A 21,932-nucleotide genomic window follows, 5' to 3' on the forward strand; every position below is an offset into this window, starting at 1 on the left:
TTTTGACCATTTGGTGCATGTTTTGATTGTCTTGTTGATTTTCAGTTTTTCTTTAGTCAACTCAACATATAAAGATGCACACAGAGAATGATAATGTTATTGGGCTCTTGTTTTATTGGTAGTTTTTCTGACCTGGCATTAAAGATAACCTGAGACAAACTGCAGGGTAAAACCTGCCTTGTGCTCAGGTGAATCAACAGGTAATTCGTGGATCAGTAGTTTCCACCTTGGTGGAGGCACCTCTTTATGCAATGATGGAGGAGGAGGAGGATGAGGACACCACCTTTCCATCAACCACCTCTTCCACCACTGTCACCACTCTGGTACGTGTGGTGGATACGGACACTGCTGCTGCTGCTGCTGCTGCTGCCGCCGCCTCTGCCACTGCGATTGCCTCTGCTGCTGCTGCCGCCTCTGCTGCTGCGATTGCCACTGCTGCTGCCGCCGCCTCTGCTGCTGCTGCTTTCTCTGCTGCCGCCTCTGCTGCTGCGATTGCCACTGCTGCTGCCGCCGCCTCTGCTGCTGCTGCTTTCTCTGCTGCTGCCTCTGCTGCTGCTGCTTTCTCTGCTGCTGCCGCTGCTGCGGATGCCTCTGCCGCTGCCGATACCGAATATGATGCCGATAATGATGTTGATGATGATGAAGACGATATGGTTCTAGCAGAAAGAAGAGAGACAGTGGTCACCAAGAGTGTTTTGGTATTGAGTTTAATCAATTGTGCTTTAATTCAAATGTGGTTGTCTACTTACGAGTACGAAGAGGCCGCGTATGCGTCTCCGTCGAGCAGTCTTCTGTACTCGGCGATCTCCAGCTCCAGTCTGGTCTTGATGTCCAGCAGGGTCGAGTATTCGTAGCCCTGGCGCTCAAGGTCTCCGCGGAGGGCACCAAGCTGTTCCTCCAGGCTGCTCACCTGTACCTGGAAGCCGCCCAGCATGCTCGCGTAGCGGGTCTGTGTCTCTGTCAGGGTGCCTTCCATGGAGGCTTTCTAAAACAAACAAATAAGAAAACACCTCAGTAAGTCATTTAGGCTAAAAGAGTTGTTACATCCCACTTTATCAATACCATTGCTATTACTAATCTTAATATTGCAATTCCATTGGGGGTAGCCTATAGGCCCACTGCCTAAAACAAATAGTTTTTGAACATATAAAGCAATAATTAGCTATATACTAGGCACTAGGCCTACAAATGAGTAAGACACCGTTTAAAGGGACACCAGGCAACGTTTTCGTGTTAATTAATCATCTTCGTAAGTCGGTATATAGTTAAATGCCTCATTATGAGAATGAAGGCTCTCTCGCCCGCCCCTGCTGCCTGTAGGAAGAATATCCCACTTGCAAGTTCGGTGTATCCTACCCACCGACCGAAGCAGGATCAGTTTACATCACAGAGGCAGGCTAACCAAACGCTAGAGATTGTTGCAAACATGTGTATAATGGCAGAGCCGGCTAAGAAGCAGCGAAAACCCTTGACGGAAGACGCAAAGAAAAGGAAAAGAGCTTCAGACCGAGCGAGGGAGAGTTTCGTAGAGAAAAAACATCAGGCTTGCCTGGTGTCCCTTTAAGTGTCCACTCACCATGCTGATGAGGCCTTGCAGCTCGATCTGAAGTGCCTGCACTGTGCTCTTGATGGACGTGACTTCTGACGAGGACGTCTGGAGGACAGCTGTGCTTGTGAGGACTTCTTTGCTGAGCGCTTCCGTCTGGACATGGGAAAGAAAACGCAACAATGTTACTGGGAGTTGCCTTTGTTGTCCCATATAATATATAACATTCAAATTTGTATGAAAACGGTTAGGCTAATTGACTTGGATAACTGTTTTTATTCTCCTACTAACTCTGATTTGTTCTGATCACATTTTGATCCATGTTAAGCAGGTGTAGCCCTAGGCCTACTCACCTTTGCCTGGAACCAGCCCTCCAGTTCCCTTCTGTTCTTGACGGCCACAGCCTCGTAGTGTTCACGGACGCCGGCCAGCACTGCCATGAGGTCCTCCTGAGGAGCAGCGTCCACCTCCACGTTTACTGTGCTGCCGACGTGTGCGCGAAGAGCCAGGAGATCCTGAGGAAGACGTCAGGTGGATGGATAAGATGATAACGACCAAGGGGATTATATTGAAACTTTATACAAGTGGCACGTTCCAAGCAAGTGAATAGAAAAAAGCTGTAGTCTGGACCACAAGGACATATATACAAGGAAATGTTTGTAAAGCAACAGACCTCCTGGTGGTTCTTCTTTAGGAAGGCGAGCTCCTCCTGAATGGCCGTGATCTGCATGGTAAGGTCGGATTTGGAGAGGGTGAGGTCATCCAGGACCCTCCTGAGTCCAGCGATGTCAGCCTCCACAGAGAGACGAGTGGCTTGCTCTGCCTCAAATCTGAAATGTAAAAAGCATTTAGTCTAAATGAAAAGGTCAAGATAAACAGGACAGGACACTATGCTGGGGGTGAGTGAATGTGTTTGGCTGCATGTGTTTCTGCATCTGGCCACATATGCATACGCTCCTGTAGAGGGCGCTGTGACCTTAAATCAGACAGTTTTTCTGTCATGGTGTGCAGCACAGCACAGTGCTGTCGCAACCATAGATATTACAAACCTAGATACCGCAATGTCCGTCGAGTTCTATTACAGTAGGTGGCAATGCCAACGCGGCCGCCATATTGCTGGGGGCAACACCTTACTGTCTATGGGCAACACTTGCCGGCAATCAGAGACACCTGTTTCTCCATTGGCCTCCAGTGATTTATCGCTTGATTGTTGCCTCCAGCAAGATGGTGACGCTATTGAAGTACGTTCATGTATTATCTAGGTTTTTAACCTCTATGGTTGCAACAGCTCCCCAAACAACCTTTTTGCTGATAATGGAAAACAATTTGATAAACCATTTAGTAGTATTTAGAGCTAAAACTCACTTGACTCTGAAGTCATCGGCAGCCAGTTTGGCGTTTTCAATACCCAGCACAGCTCCCCCCTTAAAACCGATGATGGCCATAATCTTAAAGCAAAAAAGAAAATAATAAAGAAAACTAGAAATTTAATGCCTGAGGAATTACAGTTGCGGATGGAAAGCTGATGGCTTAATGTTGGTGGGAGATTCCTGAAAAAAAAAACATTGAATCACTTAATCTTTGGGTTCATACAAACCCTCGTACCAAAAAACATTGTGTGTCAAGGCGTTCTTCAGATATAACACTCGAGGTGTTTTTGAACTTGACCTTTGACCTCCAACATCACTTAATCTTGAGTCCATACAAACACTTGTACCAAATTTGAAGCATATGCGTCAAGCCGTTCTGGAGATATAATGTGCAAAGCATGAGATATGGCTGTGACTATTATTTTGACACACGGGAAACCCTTAAACAGGATATGTAGTTCAGGGAGAGCTGAGACAGTTTCTTAGCATAGAGAGCCGAAGTCACGCCCTTCTACTTCCGGTCCATGGGACCTATCTTTCAAAAAAATATGAACTGGAGTTAATAGAGAGATAACAATTATTTTTTGGTCCAGTTTGAATTGTGCCACGAATTTCACATATGATGTGTGTAAATTTAAAAGATCATTTTTCACGTCAAGGAAGTACTGTTGTTTGATAGACTTAAAAAGTTATGTTGGTTTTATGAGAATCCGCTCAGTGGACTACATCTGACTACATCTCTCGTCTCGAACGATGTACGTCACCAACGTAATGAAACGATAAGATTAGCTGTTATGCTAGTTAACGGTTGCATCTTGCTGCCTGCTATGTCACTTAACAGTATCTTATGTACAGTCTATGGACGAATACAACTTACCTGATGTGTTTAATCCTCTGACTCATGGTATTTTCATCGGCAAGGAAAGCCCAATTAAGACCTGTTGCTGGTATGCTTGTACAATCTAGTGTGGCTGTGAATGAGCTAACGTCACTAGCGCGACTGATGGGTTTGTAGTCGTTGGAATTACGATCTTTCACAATGTTGTATTTCAATAGTTATGAAACAAACTGCAAATGTCTTTACATAAAAAAAATTCTTTAAAATTGAAAAATATCATATGCATATGGGTAATTCAAGGCACGAGTTAACCGGGACCAGAAAATAATTTATTTTTCGCCATAGACTGCCGTTCAATTTTTTTTGAAAGATAGGTCCCATGGTGGCTAACGGAAGGGGCGTGACTTCGGTTCTCTATTTACATTTACATAGACATTTACAGGTGATTAGCCGGGAACTACTCTGGGAGCTTAACCAGGGTTGCCAACTCTCACGCATCCGGCGTGACACTCACGCTTTCAGCACCAATCTCACGCTCTCACGCACACTCACGAAATGTCACGCCAAATCCATTCTTTTTTTTTTTTTGCAATCCGTTCATTTTTTGTTGATGACTAGACTAGACCACAGCATTGTTTCTAAATGACAGGATACGAGTTTAAGGCATACATATGTCTAGACCAACAGCAGGTAGGTCTAATATCCGCCTACAACGTTCTCAGCGCAGTTTTCTCTGATTGTTGATTCGCTGACTGTTATGCTGCGATAAACGGTTCGCGAGAAAATTAACTTTCAAGAAATAATCATATTAGGCTACTATAGCTCTGCGCTCATTTCAATTCATATAGGAGGAATATTTCACAAACTTTTAGTTCCACACATGACAAACCGTAAACCAGAATAAACAGCAGACCTTACCGAACACAAAGGTGTAATGCAATCCCCTGTACAATAAGCCGTTCCAGAGTAGGCCCTAATCCGGTTTTGAAATGGTAGCAAATTTCTATATGGTCTCCAATTTTGGGCTTTAAGTGTCTTAAACCTGAGCTGTGCTTAAATACCTACATATGTGTAAATATTAAAATCAGAGGATATACAGCTCATGGCTAAGAGTTTGTCGATGTAGCCATAATGATTTGTTTTCACAAAATGCTAAGCATGCATGTATTTAAGTGTCTTAAAAAGTGTGCTTATATTGGTCAATGCATAATTTCATAACAGGCCAAATAGAAAATAAATGTTAAATGTTAAATATAGCCTAGACATAATATTAAAATCAGATGATGTAGGATAGTATAGAGTTAGATAAAGTTGGATGGCTCCAGAACTCACACCAGTGGATTGGGTCTTAAAGGAGCCACACCACTTTTATGACACTATAGCTGTTCTGTTGACCTTTAGATTTGTTGCTACTGGGCATGAAGGGCAGGCCAATTATGAGTTCTGTCCAACATTGATGGTAGGTTTAGAAAAAAAGTCAGCACATTTTAATCATATTGCAATAATACCAATAACCGTGATCATTTTGGTCATGATTTTTCATCAAATGTTCATACTGTATCTCTAGTGGCTGGTAGACTTTGGAATCCACCAGCCACAATGGTAGGTGGAAAAAAATATTTTAGGCTATTTCCATCCCTGATACATATGTACACTCATACACACATTCATACGTCTCAATCTGTCCATTTCTTTCCACAAAACTAGCCAGAAGTCATCATTTAAGGGGTTATTTTTCATTTTTTTCTACTGAGCTATTACCTTTTTCAGGTGGGCAGGGGGGCCCTTTTCATGTCTGTGCCCAGGGGCCCAGTGGCTCATAATCCTTCCATGCCACGGGGTTAAAACACTGGTCTTGTTTTCAAGTGCAATCAATAATTTAATTGTACATTTTGAAGAAACTTTTCCATTCTATTAGGTTTTTTTGTTTTTTTTAAAAAAAAACATAAATCAGGGATTATACTGTACATAGCAAAAAAGTCAGGTGACAGACATTTTTTAAATTAGGTTTAGGGAAAAATTTAACGCACTAGCACTATGACTTCACAAAATCTCACTCTCACAAATCTCACAAAAACTCACATTTTTACTCCCTTATACTCCCTTTACTCCCTCTCAAAAAGTTTAAACTTTAAAAAAAATCTGAAATAATAACTCTCTTGTCCAACTCCAGACCTACACAACGGTTATTTCAACATGTCTGTAATGTAATGTCTGTACGTTAAGCGGTTAGAGTCACATTCATTCTTGAAAAAGTAAAAAGAAAAGGTTATAAGAAGAAGCCAGGAGATTTTAGATTAGATCCTGCAACAGGTAATGAAACTACGTACATGTTACATGAACTGTACACGTTCATCAAATCCATGCATCATAGCCTACAGTACGCGTGTAAAATTAAAAATAACTGTAACCTAAACTGTGAGTTTCTGCACTGAGACATCCCAACACCCACCTTGGCCTGGAGGTCATTGATGGTGACCATGAAGCCAGAGAAGTCATGCGCAGCAGGGGCGATCTTAGCCTCCAGGAACATTCTGATCTTCAACTCCAGCTCGGCGTTGGCCTTCTCCAGGGAGTGCACCTTGGCCAGGTAGGAGGCCAGGCGGTCGTTCAGGTTCTGCATGGTGAATTTCCCGTTGGCAACAACGGCCTCGAAAGCTCCACCACCAGCGGCCATGCTGAAGTCGCCGCCACCGCCAGCAGCGAACCCAAACCCTGCTCCACCGCCGAATCCAGCGCCACCACCAAACCCTGCTCCACCGCCGAATCCAGCGCCACCACCAAACCCTGCTCCACCGCCGAATCCAGCGCCACCACCAAACCCTGCTCCACCGCCGAATCCAGCGCCACCACCAAACCCTGCTCCACCGCCGAATCCAGCGCCACCACCAAACCCTGCGCCAGCACTGGAGATGCGAACTCCAGATCCTCCTGCTCCGCCGTAGACACTGCCGGCCCGCATGACGCTCATACGAGCTCCACCTCCGGACAGGGAGAGCCCAGACATCCCCCCTGCGATGGATGATCCGGAGGACATGGAGACGCGGCTGGAGAAGGTGGTTGCCATTGTGAGTGGAGGCTAACAGTACTGATGCTTCTCAGAGCAGGTCAGGAGTGATGAGAGAACAGACACACAGCCCTTTTATACATGTTAATTCTGGCTTTGACATCTGATCTTTTTCCGCTTCAAGGGTTTTCCAATATTGCCAAGAGCAGTTTTTAAAGTTCACTTGGTATTAGTGACAGTGTTAATTAATGTAGGGTCTACATATCTTGCATGAAAAAGAACGCCCTGTTCTGTGAAAGGACACATATTACCACAAGGACATTCCAAAAGGCCTATACGGTTATTGTGATGAACATATCTATACATGTTGTCCATACATTGTTCATACTGCATATCCATGTCTATTCTGCTCTTATAAGGTTACTGCTAATACACTGAACATATTTAGTGCCCGAGCACCGAAGGGCGCAAGGCCCTATTGTTTTTGGAAGGATTATTATTATTATTATTCCGATCTTAGTTTTGTCTCAGAGCTTTTTCCTTTTTTTAAGGTGGTTAACATGGTCGAAAAGTTTTGAAATGTTGTGCACACATCAGGTGTCACACAAAGCATAGGTACTTGAGCTCGCTAATTATATCTCTCAATTCTGCCTGATTATCCTCATCTTCATCATTAGTTCCTATGTCTGTAGAGTGTTCTCCTCTATCATGCTCATTCTCTTGCTCTTCTATTCATCTTTCTGTTGCCAACTGTGACATGTTGCTAACTGTGATACCCTGAAGGGCAATATATGGTTGTTGTGTACTTGATAACATCTGTTTTTACAGTGTATATTATCATATCTTCCTGTTTGAAACTACATTTTCAATACTACACAGAATACCCATTGACCAAATTGTATACCCTTATTTGGCAACATATCTTGAGGGATACATATATTTCAAAGTAAACTAACTCACAAACACAGTTACGCATTTTTTCTTTATCAATATATTAGACAATAGTCATAATCAGTTATATGAGTTAATATGATTGATTTATTGAAAAGAACTATAATTTATATGTAATTACTCACCACTTGGTTAACATGCGCGCTACCACTGATGGCCATTTTGATTTCTGACATAATGACAAACAACCTGAACCAAGTCATGTGACCTAGAGACTGATAAGAGACAGGACTTTTGATCAATCATAACTTGATTTGGAATTTGTTTTTAGAAATGCCCCCCACAGGATGCTAAAAAGTATGTATCTCCTGGTGCACGTTGCCTATTTAAGGGTCAATTGAGAATAGTTCATAGACAATGTATCAACTGTTGAAGGAGAGAGATTGTATTGTTTTTTGGAAAATATATGTTCATTATGAATTGGATGCCATTATCCTTATATGGTTTCATTATTCGCCCACACGGGGATGAATACTTCCACATCTTTACTTTTGAGAGACTCTGCCTCTCTGGACTGCTCTTTTTATACTCCATCATGGTGTAAGCTAACCTATTCATTGTGAAATGTTCCTACTTTTTCCCTCTTTATCATCACTTAACTTTTTCAGCCTTTTGTTGTCCCCGGTCGTTCCAACGTTTTTGAGATGTGTTGCTGGCTGGCTGGCTCTAGTTGACCTGCAAATTGAATGAGCTGAGACCAGAGGAGGGTTATTTTGCAGCGGAGAGTTCAATTTAAGATTTCAGAATCCTCTGAAAAAGCAGAGACAAGGAAACACAGGTAAACAAGGCAAGGCTCTAACTGCACAACATTAAAGAATGCTGTTTCATGAAAGCAATTAGTGAACACTGTCACTAATCCTATAAGTGAACTTTAAAAAATGCCTGCAGCAATACTGGAACACCTGAGTTATGATGGATGGGATGTTTCAAGTCATGCAGTGCACTCCTAGCCTAGAAATCTAGACGCACCCTAGCACCCAAATGTAATTTGCTGCCCGGGCTAGTCTAGCAACTCTCCGTTGGCTTGCGAGCTGGAAAAATTCAACTTCGGTAGGACCAATCACATCGTGTATAGAGACGTTAGGCGGGCTTAAAATAATGATTGATGGCAGAGTTGCAACGGTATGGCTTGAATTCCCTGCTACTTGAAAACAAAGAAGATGGATGTTGCTGTTGGCGGACACGAGTTAAGCTTTTTGTCAGTTGACAAAAGTACTAGTCAACTAGCTCCGCTGGTGGGAAAACACATGGGACTCATGAGTTGTAGCGCTGTCCTATTGCGTGCAGAGGGAATTTGAAAGACAACCGATTATCCCGCCCCTCAGACTGAGCACTGCCAACGGTGAGTCCCCAGACCCTACATTTTAATGTGCGTCTGGCTCGTCAGGCTAGTGTACTCCACTGCTATCACGTGTATTAAAGGGCTCTGTGCCTCCAGGTTTTAGTTTAAAACGAATCCCTTTAAAAAGTGGGGGGAATGCAATTGTGTTTCAGGAAAAGTGGGGGTGTTTCCCCCAACCACAGCGATTGCAATGCCCATGGTCATTCTTCTATGAATGCCAAACCCACCTTCCTACTACTATTCTTTCACACAAACTCGCGTCACAGACCTACGTCACATACCACTTGGAGGTGCAAACAATAGCATTTACATCATAGGAGTGATTAACGTAAAAAAATCTAGACTGGAGAAACTCAACATTTGACATCTCCATCTGTTTTGTGTTCTAAACGTCAAATAGTCCGCTATAGTTACCAAATTCATAGCCAAAGAGCCAGAAGGGAAGACGCATGGATGGCTATAAAAACTGTGTTTTCATTATACAACTAAACAGGACAAAATACATTTATAACCCTTAAGCCAGCTCCTTACTATGTAATCTCAATGGCAATGCAGCGTTTGTTTGCACCTCCAAAAACATGGCGTACCTGGTTACCTTGCAAAAAACGCCCACAAATACCCCTATGTTTGTGTGAAAGAATGGCCGTTCTTGTTACACCCAATGAACTGTTTCCCGTTTAGAGCATCTCTCTTCCAGGAATGACTTGTAGGCTTCCAGGGAGGCCTTCCAGCACATTATTTTTATACTCAATATCCACTTATTTTGCATTATGTATTTTTAATTAATTAACATTACTTATAGAAATGTGCAATCATTGTAAAAAAGACCATATTAAATCAACAAATATTTAACTTATTAAAGCAATAAATGGGGAAATATCCAAGGGGGATGAATAACAAGCCACTGTAAATCAAACCCGGGGCTGCTGGTAATATCAAACGGTGCTGTATTGCAGTATAATCACCACACCCCCAAGTGGCTAAAATAAGTAAAGCCCAATAAACCCAAAAATAATAAAGGTGACTAAATGGCTCCTACATATTAACATATTAGCATCCACGGAGAGACACATGGCCTGCTCTGCCTCAAATGTGAAATAATACAATAATTAGTTAATTATCATTAAAATAAAGTTGTCAGGGTACAGAATACTGTGAATGTGTTTGCACTGGCTGCATGTGTTTCTGCATCTGGCCACATACGCATATGCTTAGATCAGACATACCCTAACTCTGTTTCTGAACTGGTTGCAGTCTGTAGTCTCTTCTGGTTCCACGTGATGGCGCTCACGAATAAGTGCAGAATGAATGGAGGTCTCTGGAGCTGTACCCCTCAAAATCCACTTTTCTCGGGATAGAATTTTTTGTCTAGAAATTTGAATGTTGCATTTGAAAGGATGGGCAAAGAAAATACACACTGCTGAGTATTATATTTTTAAGTCACTTATTTGTTTTAAAAAGCCTTTCAAAAAAAGCAGTGTCAATGATGTCATTCAAAAAGCTGTGTCAATGACGTCATTCATTAGCAGAATGCAACAATGACCCAACCTGTAAGAAATCGAAAGGTCTTAGGTTTTGACTCTGGGACGGATCGAGGAAGCAACCCGAGGAGCATCTTCTGTCGGAAGGCTCAGCCGCCGCTTCTAATAACAACCACAACTGTTAGAATCCTACACCATCCACCTGTTTTTGTTATAATATATATTCTGTTAATACACTGCGTATACCTATATTATTCTTACTACTATTACTATGTTACTGCTAGTACATTGCACATTTCTGTACATGCTGTTCATTCATTGTTCATACTACATAGCCATATTTATTCTGCTCTTTTAAGGTAACTGCTAATACAACACCGCACATATTTATATCTAATTTATATTACTCACCTTGTGTAAACTGTAACGGTGGACTCTGACACAAGAAAAGAAAATGTTTATGTTGGGCGCCAGGCAGCATAAAAACTGCCGTGTCAGCATTAAGACCCCGTCACCCTTCCCGTTTTAAAGTTGACAAGAAAAGAAACACAACACAGTATATGGTTTTCAAGCAGGGGCCTGTACTACGAAGGGAGCTTAACCTACCCAGATGTAACCCAGGGTTACTTTGTTAAACCAGGGTTGACAAAACCTGGTTATCTTAAGTGGTGTTAATCGGTACTACGACGCTGATTATGAAGTTGATTTGTTGAGCGGGGGTTAACCTAATTGGAGTTTGTGCGCGTTCACATAAAAGGGGCGGGTTGCAGCGCAAGTCACCACTTTCAGTGATGACGCGTTCATCTTATTTTACGGATGAATTATTATGAAGTTATGAGGAATATTATTAAGTTATGAGGAATTAAAACCCACTCTACGACAAAAATTAAATACGTCGGCAGTGAAAAAAGCAAGGCTGTTGGCAACGTATTGCAGATCGGGTAGCCTAAATGCCTAAAAGTAAAGTTTTATTTCCACATGTTCTTCAAATATGTGTTACGGAGGATTAGTAGCTTGCGGAATGTCTGAAATGAGTTGAAATAATTAAATAGCCTATTTTGAGTTCATAGAAAGGCCTACAGATGCAACCCAATTCAGAAGTGGGCATATAGATTACAGTAATAAGGATAATTGAATGTTTAAGTAGCCCCCATTGACTGATTTAGTGTATGCCTAATCCTGTGAACATTTCAGATGCAACACCATTGCCAAACGCACATGGCAGCAGGTGAAAATGAAACACAAAAACATTATTCAGAATAGTAGGTTTATATAGTTATAGCTTGCATTAATATTTCTTAATTATGAAAACATGTAGGCCTAGCTTATAGCCTTCACTTGGCCTCTGTTTTACAGCTAACAAGAAAAAGGTGTCTTTGAACACTACTGTAGGAGGAAAGGCACCAGCGTGTTTTACAGTAGCAGAAGAGTTGGCCATCGCAAATAATAGTGGAAGGCCGATTATGGAGGGGGTTGAGGGAGGCATTCGGTCGGATTCTGGTGCTGTGGAAATGTGTAGCCTTTATGTGAGGGTACAGTAATATGACATTCAATTCAACAAGTTTGTTAAAATTGTGATTTTAATTTATTAGGCCTACTGTAGGTTATGTACGATTTATTTTAGGCTATTCTTGCTCAGATTTTCAGCATACTGTAGGCCTATGTCCTATTTTCGGACATACAGTATTCTTGCATCACCGATGAAATACATGAATGTCTACGTACGGGCATTGCTATGAGACGTCATCCTAGACAAAGATCTGACAAAGATAACGAATTCCCTTGGCTGACAATATATATCTTCATAGAGAATATCGTCCGGGTAGGCTATATATATTTGTCACAGGTAGGAGGCGCTAAGGCCACACCCTTTAAGTATTTTAACCACCGCTGGGGAGCGTGCTGTACCCATCAATAAAGCCAGAGGCTAAACATTAGTACAAAAATATATTTATTTGTTTCAGGCTAAAAATATAATAGAGTCCAAGTCCACATGGCAGTCCAGGTAATTGTCCTCAGATGACAGCACACCAGTCTAGAGCTCCTGACCCCACCTCAGTCCTCCCTGGGGATTAATTGAACAAAAGCTGGAGAAAGGAAGGGTGCCCCATCTGGAATCCTTGCCCACGGTCTCCATCTCAGTCCGCTGTGGTAGGCTAAAAATAGGCAGGGGCAAAAGTGTTTGAGCGTCGATAATGCTATGCACAGCAATCCTCCCACTGCTTAGGCCCATTTGAGATAACAGACGTTTTTTGTAATCACAGCATACGTGAAAAGCACAACATCTAATGCCCGCTACCCCCACTAAATGGCTACTGAAGGTAGCGAAACTTGTATCAAGCACCAGTGTGAAAGGTAAACTTCATTCACAGCAACCAATATAAGCACTACAAGTAAAAGGCTAAGAATCAGCTGCTACTCGTTACAGCAGAACATGCAGGGAAGTCGCTACGACCGTAGTTCAGCAACTAACACATCAGCTAAGTCCAATTTAGTCCAGGGGTGTGGCGCGAGTGCGCAGTCACGAGAGAGGGGAGGAGAAGCAATAGAAGGGAGAGCAAAGACAACGGACGCCACAGGGCTGAATCAAACATTTAAAAGTGTTCTCTTCTCAGGCAATAAGGTCGACCTGCAGGGAAACCCTGAGGTACAGAAGGGCTACTTAACTCGGCGAGGGGTGAACGATTTCACCCCTCTATCATCTCTCAGAGCCGTGATCACAAGGGGATTATCCCAGGCTTCGTAGCGTTCGTGGCTCGTAGTGCTCGTAGCTCGTAGCGTTCGTGGCCCGTAGTGGTCGTAGCTCGTAGCGTTCATGGCTCGTAGAGCCCAGGCAGCAACACTTCACACTGGCCTCCAAAAGATCCGTTTCCACGGTCCGCGGCGACACGTCTTGTCCCCTTCCAGGCCTGTCGTGCACTGAAAGCCTATGGTTTAAAAACCCAAGCCCAAAACCCATGCACCAATCACCACCACCACATTTGCCCGCTACACACCTGTAAGTCATTAAAAACAATCACCCAGCTAGGGAGCGGCCATCTTTGTGTTCCCCCAAAAGTGTCCCCCACGGAAGCTTTCTGGCGGTCTCTAAAACCCCTCGCCCTGCGAAGAGAGTCCCTCACGATTTGCGCTCCAATGTCGTATGGATCATCCAGGTACGCCGACATGTCTCGGGAGAAATTGTTAGTGGAGGGGTGGTACTTATAAAGGGTGTGGTTAACAGAAACCTCGGGTTAACCAAGAACATAATCTGGTCGGAGCAGGTTTGAGATGCAGCGTAAATTGCCATGGCAGCATACCTCGGTTAAAACCTATCCACCTTTAGTAGTACAGGTTAATCGGGAAGTTACGCCACACGTGATCAAGTTACTCTCGAAGTTACCCAGATAAGCCAGTAACCCCGCTTCGTAGTACAGGCCCCAGCAAGGAAGAGATGAAAACGACCTAGGCCTAGTTGAAACCGACGTTTTTGGAGGAGGTTTAGGCTCGATTAGCCAGGCAAAAAGTGTAGCCTAACACTTCGCACTAATCCGCAGTGACCACCTGATTAAACGGGAGGTGGTTTTAGTGGAACTAAAGACCCACTGTTAGGCAGCATGGTCTGTGACCACAGTAAACAGCTTTGCTTCGAGGTAATGCTGCCACTTCTCCAGTGCCCATATCACCGCTAGGCATTCCTGTTCTGTGGTTGAGTAATTCCGCTCTGCCTTATTCAAGGTTCGGCTGGCATAGGCAATGACTTCTTCATGGCCACCATGTTTCTTTTGAGCTAGAACAGCCCTAGACCAACTTCGCTGGCATCCGTGTAGACAGTGAAAGGAAGCTTCAAGTCTGGATGACCAAGAATGGGTGCAGAGATGAGATGTTCTTTGAGAGTGTCAAAAGCTGACATTTTTCACTCCAAACAAACGGTTGTCCTTTTTGTTTCAAGAAATTGATCGGTTCAGCCACTTGGGAAAACCCAGGCACAAAAACGGTGATACCAGCCAGCAAGACCCAGGAAGCGCTGGACTTCTTTAAGGTTGCTGGGCACGGGGTAGCCCTGTATTGATTCCACCTTATCAGGATCAGCTGTAATCCCTTGACTGGAAATTATGTGACCAAGATATTTGATCTGGTGAAGACAGAATTTGCATTTTTTTAAGTTTAAAGTCAGCCCTGCCATAGAGAGTTTGTGCAAGACTGCTTGGAGGTCACACAGATGCTTTTCTACTGAGGAGGAGTAGATTATTATGTCATTGAGATACACCATACATATATTCGCTCTGAGTTCTCCAAGAACACATTCCATTAATCGCTGGAATGTTGCTGGCGCATTTTTTAATCCAAAAGGCATTACAGTGAACTGAAACAGACCAGCTGAGGTGATAAACGCAGTCTATTTTGCTGTCATCATCCATTGATACCTGCCAGTATCCACTGTTCAGATCCAGAGTGGAGAAGATGGAGGCTCCAGCAAGGGACTCTAGGAGCTCTGAGATGTTGGGCAGAGGATAGGCGTTGGTTTCAGTCACGGCATTAAGTCGTCTATAGTCCACGCAGAAGCGTTTTCCCCCATCTTTCTTCGGAACGAGGACCACAGGAGACACCCATCCAGAGAAAGAAGGTTCTACAGGGGGGACATCTGGTAAGCTTTTTGCTTAATGGGAACTTCGCTGGAGGTATATATGTAATGCTTGAGGATATTTGAGTTCCCTGGTTTCCCAGTGCAAAGTTCTGGGTGTCCATCTAGTAACTGCTGTAAGAGGGCCTTATCTTCCTCCTGTAGGCCAGAGTTTTTTACTGCAAGCTGAACATACTCCTTAGATGTCAACTTTGGCAGTGAGGGCAGTCTAGGAGGAGGCACAGAGGAAAGAAGACTGAGAACTTGTGTCTGTAATGGTGCTGGCAGCTTGTCATCAGAAGAAGTTGTCAGTGGCAAAGCACCATTGAACACTCCAGCATCAACTGGTTGAAAAGGGTAGACGGCTGAATCACATTTAAAACTGTACTGTAAATCGGCTGCATTCACCTGAAGACCACTTAAAAACAGGAAGTCTAAACCCAACACCATAGTGTAGGCTAAGGCCTTTGAAGTTAGCACCGCCACAGGTAAAGGAAAGTCATGACCATGGAGGCTTAAGTGCAGCTCTACCACACCCAATGGTATTTCTGTCTCCCCATTAGCTAGGTACAGGGGTCCACTTAGCCATGGTTTTAACTCCTCATTGACCCTTTTAAGGTCGTTCCAGATGCTTTCCTGTATTAGAGTGAATGTTGCTCCAGTGTCAATGATGGCTTTCCTAAACCAAGAGCGAATAGAGATGGGAACTACTAGCTGCTTAGGGAAGCATGAGGTAGAAACACCAGTATCTTGGCTTGTAGACTTGGGTACAATTTTCCTGTTTATTACAGTAGTCAAGGCAGTGTTGTTCCCACCCTGGTTAACAGGTTTTCGAGGTTGAGGAGACTGTTTGGAAGAAGAGGGCTGGTTTTCAGCATGTTGGTCCGCAGAGGAGGTCCGATAGTGAGGGCAAGAACCAGGAGCGTGATGACCTTTACATCTCCAACATGTGACTGGAGCCTTTTCAGGTGGTGTGTTTGACCCTTTGGACATTGAAGCAAGATGTCGGACAGCTGAATGTACCTTTTCATATTCAATCTGTTGTTCAAAGTCTTTTTCCATTTGGTGACCTAGTCTCACAAGATCATCTACTGTAGTGACTCGTCCTCGTAGCTGGCTGATAAGATGAGGTTTAGCATTTTTCAAAATCATTTTGCCTATCACAATCTGACATGGTTGGTTTCCATCTTTTACAGAGGCCTCTGTATGAAAAGGCAAAATTTCGGATGGGCTCATTGTCACTCTGACGTGTCATGCGGACACGATCAGCAAGTTCATCTTCATAATCTTCAGATAAAAAGGCAGATAAAAAAGATGTCTGAAACTCATCCCAAGAGGAAACAGTCATTCGAGCAATCTCCCACCAGTCACGGGCAGTACCATGAAGGACAGTCCTGAAGGTAGCTAGAATGTCAGCATCAGCTAATGGTTGGACAGCCAGAAAATCGTGACATTTGGACAGATAAAGGACAGGATCAGAGTCATCATGAGGTCTTCCAAATGTGGGAAACGAAAGTTTCACATGGTCAGTCTTAATAGGAGGAGAAATCACAGGAGACCCAAAAGAAGTCCGGATTCCAGGCACTGTATGCGGATAGGTAATAGAGGTTTTCCTAGGAACAGCATCAATTCAATCCTTGAGCTTCTTGAACTCGCTTTCATTGTCTTGTTTGTGAACTGACAATTTTGTGTCTACACGATTAACTGTGGTAGAGAGTTTCTCAAACAGTGCTACACACTGATCTAATTTACTGGAGAGCTGTTCTTGAGACAAATATGAAGCTTCATGGCTGGCACGGATGTCCTGTTGAACTTCTAGCTGCAGCTGTTCTACCATAAACCTGAACTCAGTTAATTGATTAGCTTTGTCTGCTTCAGATTGTTCTGTCAATAAAGTTGTTATTGCCTTCAACAAGTTATCAGATTGTCCCTCCATTTTTTCCATTATCTTTAATCACAATGGTTTTAAGTTCAGTCAGCTTTTGTTCAGTTTCATTCGCAATAGCTTCCATCTTTGATTCCAAATATGAGCAGTTTCGGATTATCTCTGCCAGCATACTGGGTACTTTGTCTCTCCACTGTTTCAGTTAATTTAAGATGAGCCAAATGTCCAAGTTCTCTTCCAGGTATTGGTAATGCTTTTGGCAGTTCACGTTGCATGACTATTTACGAAACAAAGGATGGTGTCAATGACATGTCAGAAGAAGAATGAGGTGGATATTCATCAGGAGCAGTTTCTGGTAAAGTTTCAGCCAACAGCCTTTGCCTAGGAATTATCGCTGGGTGGCTGGCTACAGGCCCACTAATTGAAGTGGTAGGATGCACAGAAGTGTTGAGGGAGGGAAAAGTATGTCTATAGCCCTGTTGAAGGGTACAATGCAAGGTAGTAGTACGAACGGGAGTAGATATATTTGGTGGCCCTAACAGAAGGTCAACATTTGCATTGGCCGGGGAATTGTCAGACATTTTTTAAGAGTGAGAGAGAGAAAAAATATATATAGAGAGATATCACTTTTTCAATTTGAGATACAATTTCACAGAGCAATAACCTTCAAAAATTAACCCTTTCAAATACCTTGCACCAGTCTCAATGAGACATTTTCACAATGAGATTTCAACACTTCAAAAAAACATTTCATACAAAAAAAAATACAACCATACTTTAAGTGAACCTAAACGAGAAGACAATCAGTAATATGGGGAAACAGCGCCCCCTAGCCCCATGTTGGGCGCCAATGTAACGGTGCCCTCTGACACAAGAAAAGAAAATGATTATGTTGGGCGCCAGGCAGCATAAAAACTGCCGTGTCAGTATTAAGACCCCGTCACCCTTCCCGTTTTAAAGTTGACAAGAAAAGAAACACAACACAGTATATGGTTTTCAAGCAGGTGATGCAGTGTATTAAACAAAATGTCATTCAGTTTAGGACGTCGGCGACGTCGACAACAGTTCATTAGATCCAACAAGACGCTACGTCTATGGCGACGCACACAAAAAAAACAATAACCAAAAAACAAACAAATGAAAACGAGCGGCCTAGGAGGGGCTGGCAGCAAGTGTTCCTGTGTGTGTGTGTAGCCTATGTGAGCGTGTGTGTGTCCCGGGAGGAGAGCAGCAAGGAAGAGATGAAAACTACGTAGGCCTAGTTGAAACCGAAGTTTTTGGAGGAGGTTTAGGCTCGATTAGCCAGGCAAAAAGTGTAGCCTAACACTTCGCACTAATCCAATATGTTATAATCCACACGTCCATTACGAAAATCCACGTTCACTTCCAGTAGTCCAATAGGTCCATAGCTTTTAGTTTATTTCCATCACAGCGCTTCCGAACTTCCACCGAGCTACCGCAACCTTCGACACAACGCATTGACTGAACATTCAACTCCCCGCCGGTTTGACAGCTCACTTCCTATTTTGTTTAAAGCGAGACTCTAGCTCATGACCTCCACCACACCTTATTGGCTAGTCAATTAGAAGGTCACTAAGCCAGCGAACTACTTCAAGTGACAATAGTGAGGAAGTAATATATAATTAAAGTGTGATGTAGTGAAAATAAGTAAATAAATATATTTGGGTAGATTAAATATTGTAAACATGACAGAAACATGACAGAAACGTGATTCTGTCACAAAACCAACAGTATACTACTATCTACACTGCACAATATATTTTGTCCTGTCTATGCATCACCTGTCTATACTTTGTATCACATTGCACATATAGGCACCTAACCCCTCACTGCTCCCCGAGCGCCACTGTTGCTCACTGTGCCTGGATTAGTGTGTGCTTCACCTCACTGTGTGTTCACTGTGTGCTGAGTGTGTTTCACTAATTCAAGGATTGGGATAAATGCAGAGACCAAATTTCCCTCACGGGATCAAAAGAGTATATACTTATACTTATATTTATACATTTTTTGCACTTCTAGTTAGACGCAAACTGCACGACGACAGTAAAGTTGAATCTAATCTAATCTAATATAAACCCACGTCATAGACATTCAGGCTATTCACAATACTACTTTATGCTTCAGAAATGAAGTAGTTTTTAAATATTTTTCCAAATATATCACCAACATACTTCAAATCAGTTGGCTGGTAGTTAGATATTTAGTTGGTTAGTTTGACACTAAAATGCCTCTTTCCTCCTCTTTAGTGTGTTTTAGTTGTAGCTTTGCATTCTGTTATCGCTCACCAATGAAATCAGCCCTGAGTCTTTTAACTCTTAAAAAAGGGGAATTTCACTTTCACAATCTGATGGTGATTATGGCTGATATACGCATGCTGTATGCTTCAAGAGCTGCTCCGAACTTTTGCATTTATATGCAGATCATAGACAGGCAGTTAGCAGTTTGAACTAAAACAGCTCCTAAGAACTGTTAATAGGGACCAATCCTCTTGTATTTGACCTTTAACTGAGCAGAGAGGGCTCTTTGCAAATCCACAGTCAGGAGTTGAAACAAGTTTATGCCAAGGCCAGCCATTCTTCAGTTCCCTCAGCCCCGGTTTCGACATGTGAGAAAGTGGCATTTAGAGTAAGGATAAGCGAGCTGAGCCTATTGCCTCTGGTGCTGTTTGACATTTAACGCGCTAACGCGCACGTATGTGTAAAATCCGGTCTTACCTTCCCCAGAACAAAGTACAGGCTTGTCAGTGGCACCATTCTCGTTTCATCATGTTCTTTTTGCTTTGCTTTTAAAAGTGTCCAGAAAAACTTTTAGGTTGCATTTTTGTTCCTTATTCATACACATGCCACTAACCTAATGCCATGTTGTTCTTGTTCTCTGCATTAAGCATGAGTTAGTTTATTTCCTCTTCACTGAACACTGTTCAATTCAGATGAAGCAAGGGGAGTCATTGGTAGATGCCTGCCCAAATATTGAGCATATGTAATGATGACCAACAGGTACAGAGCTGAAGACAGAGTAAAGCTAACCTCTGGTCACCTTACATGTGTAGTCCTCAATTCTAATCCAATACAGTTTTTATCCAATTCACCCAATCTCTCCTCACTATTGACTAGCTGTCAGGTCTGTGTGTGTGCGCTCTAAAAAATCATAGTAAAATCAAGGTGTTTGTGTAGTCATGGCTCTCTAAATGAAACAAATTGGCTGCTGGTAAAAATCCAGCCAATCAGTAACATTGTTTATGTATGCACTGGATGGAAGGAGATATTTGATTGGATATTGAGTAAAAAAACCAACCGTCATTCACCAGGATTAAGAACTACGCCTTGAAAAGAGGCAGTGATGACATCTGCTTACACACTTGGGTTTAGCCTAATTTCTAGAGCTACTTCCTGTGTCCGAGGCACCCACGAGTCCAGGGTGGATTGGCCTGATGTGTTTCTCACAACACAAAGATTTAAATCCACTTCTGTGAGGTATTGTCGCTGCCTTCATTCAATTATTGCTTTCATCGTTGATGCTAAGAACACCCCCTACTGGGAGTGCACCCCCTAAAGGAGCGCCCCAAGCAGACATGGTTATAGTGCAGGGATTCATTCATCTCGTCATGGAAGAAGGGGAGGGGAGCATTCATCTCGTCATGTAAGAAGGGGAGGGGGAGCATTCAAAGACTGGAACTCTTTTAGGGTGCTCTATGAAGCGTGATTAGCTGTATGTTAAGCATAAACCCTGAAGTGCATTCAAATTTGACAAACAGAGGCAAAAGTTCCCCAGCAGTCTTTTTAAACGTATAACTTCAGACTATGTTAAGAATATGAAGTTACATGTGAATGTTGTTGTGTAAACATGGTCAATTATTCTCTTTAATCCAAGCAACAAGGCATAGAGCCACGACCTGTTGGCTCTGCTTCCCCAATTAGAACACACCTGGTTACAGGCTCATCACTCCATTTGCCTTGTGTCGTAGTCAACCCCTCTGGAGAACTCTCATCACTCCATTTGCCTTGTGTCGTAGTCAACCCCTCTGGAGAACTCTCATCACTCCATTTGCCTTGTGTCGTAGTCAACCCTGTGGAGAACTCTCATCACTCCATTTGCCTTGTGTCGTAGTAAACCCTGTGGAGAACTCTCATCACTCCATTTGCCTTGTGTAGTAGTCTACCCCTCTGGAGGACTTGGAGGTGTGTATAGCCATTACCCCTTTTCTATTTAAAGTCCTTGATTCCAATGTTGTCCAAAATCAGTAGATTGCTTCTTATGCCCCTGTCTGTATGTGTGCCCCAAAGCGACGACTTTGCAATACCATGCCGGGGATGTCTGGGTGGAGGGGAGCATTTGGAGAGCATGTGTGATTGCTGGAGGGAATATGACAATGAAAAGATAAATGTCTGTTAGTTGTGAATGTGAATGCCAACTGTAGTTTGAATGTATGTGTGTCTTACGATGTGCTCTTCTGAGTGCCCTGAAAGAATTAAATGACAACAATAAGGGGTGAACTACCACAGTAACAGTAAATAATAAACACAGAAAATAAAGGTTAATCTTATGCAATATCCTATCCTATCCTCTTCTGTAAACAATAAAAGTTATAATCATAGGCTATATCTTCTCCTCTTCTGTAAATGGGAAACAAGCAAAGTGGTCATACACTATTCCAATTGAAATGAAACATACGTTACTCAGAGGCAAGGAATGGTGTGAACTCAAATCCTTTTAGCCCTTTTACCAGAATCACTGTTCCTTTAATCTGTGTTTGTTTACTCTCAGCTCTGAAAAAGTCATGAAAACACAAATGAAAAAAGGTGATTCAAGTTCAAGCTGAAGATGGGAACAGGAGTCTTGACTAACAGCACGTCCCTCTTTTAAAGGTCACATTGCACGGGGTGACATT

General features: G+C 42.8%; 1 protein-coding gene across 1 annotated transcript; it reads right to left on the reverse strand.

Moving 5' to 3' along the window:
* Positions 1–243: 243 nt before the first annotated feature.
* LOC143103289 (keratin, type I cytoskeletal 19-like) lies at positions 244–7,648 on the reverse strand. Its single transcript, XM_076267103.1, has 7 exons — positions 6,207–7,648; positions 2,912–2,994; positions 2,220–2,376; positions 1,900–2,061; positions 1,577–1,702; positions 774–985; positions 244–344 (listed from the first exon to the last, which is right to left on the reverse strand). The coding sequence occupies exons 1-7, from the start codon at positions 6,819–6,821 to the stop codon at positions 245–247; spliced, it is 1,455 nt and encodes a 484-aa protein (XP_076123218.1). The 5' UTR covers positions 6,822–7,648; the 3' UTR covers position 244.
* Between the last annotated feature and the right edge of the window lie 14,284 nt (positions 7,649–21,932).

The sequence above is a fragment of the Alosa pseudoharengus genome, unplaced genomic scaffold (assembly GCF_046254945.1).
Source record: "Alosa pseudoharengus isolate Yale_2024_CS ecotype anadromous, Long Island Sound unplaced genomic scaffold, YU_APseudo_1.1 YU_APseudo_1.1_scf_4, whole genome shotgun sequence".
Classification (NCBI taxonomy): domain Eukaryota; kingdom Metazoa; phylum Chordata; class Actinopteri; order Clupeiformes; family Clupeidae; genus Alosa; species Alosa pseudoharengus.

Coding starts and splice junctions, on each gene's coding strand:
- LOC143103289 (XM_076267103.1), bottom strand. CDS start 6,821: ATGGCAACCACCTTCTCCAGCCGCGTCTCCATGTCCTCCGGATCATCC. Junction 2,995..6,206: donor TCAATGACCTCCAGGCCAAG/GTGGGTGTTGGG, acceptor TTTTGCTTTAAG/ATTATGGCCATCATCGGTTT. Junction 2,377..2,911: donor GCCGATGACTTCAGAGTCAA/GTGAGTTTTAGC, acceptor TTTACATTTCAG/ATTTGAGGCAGAGCAAGCCA.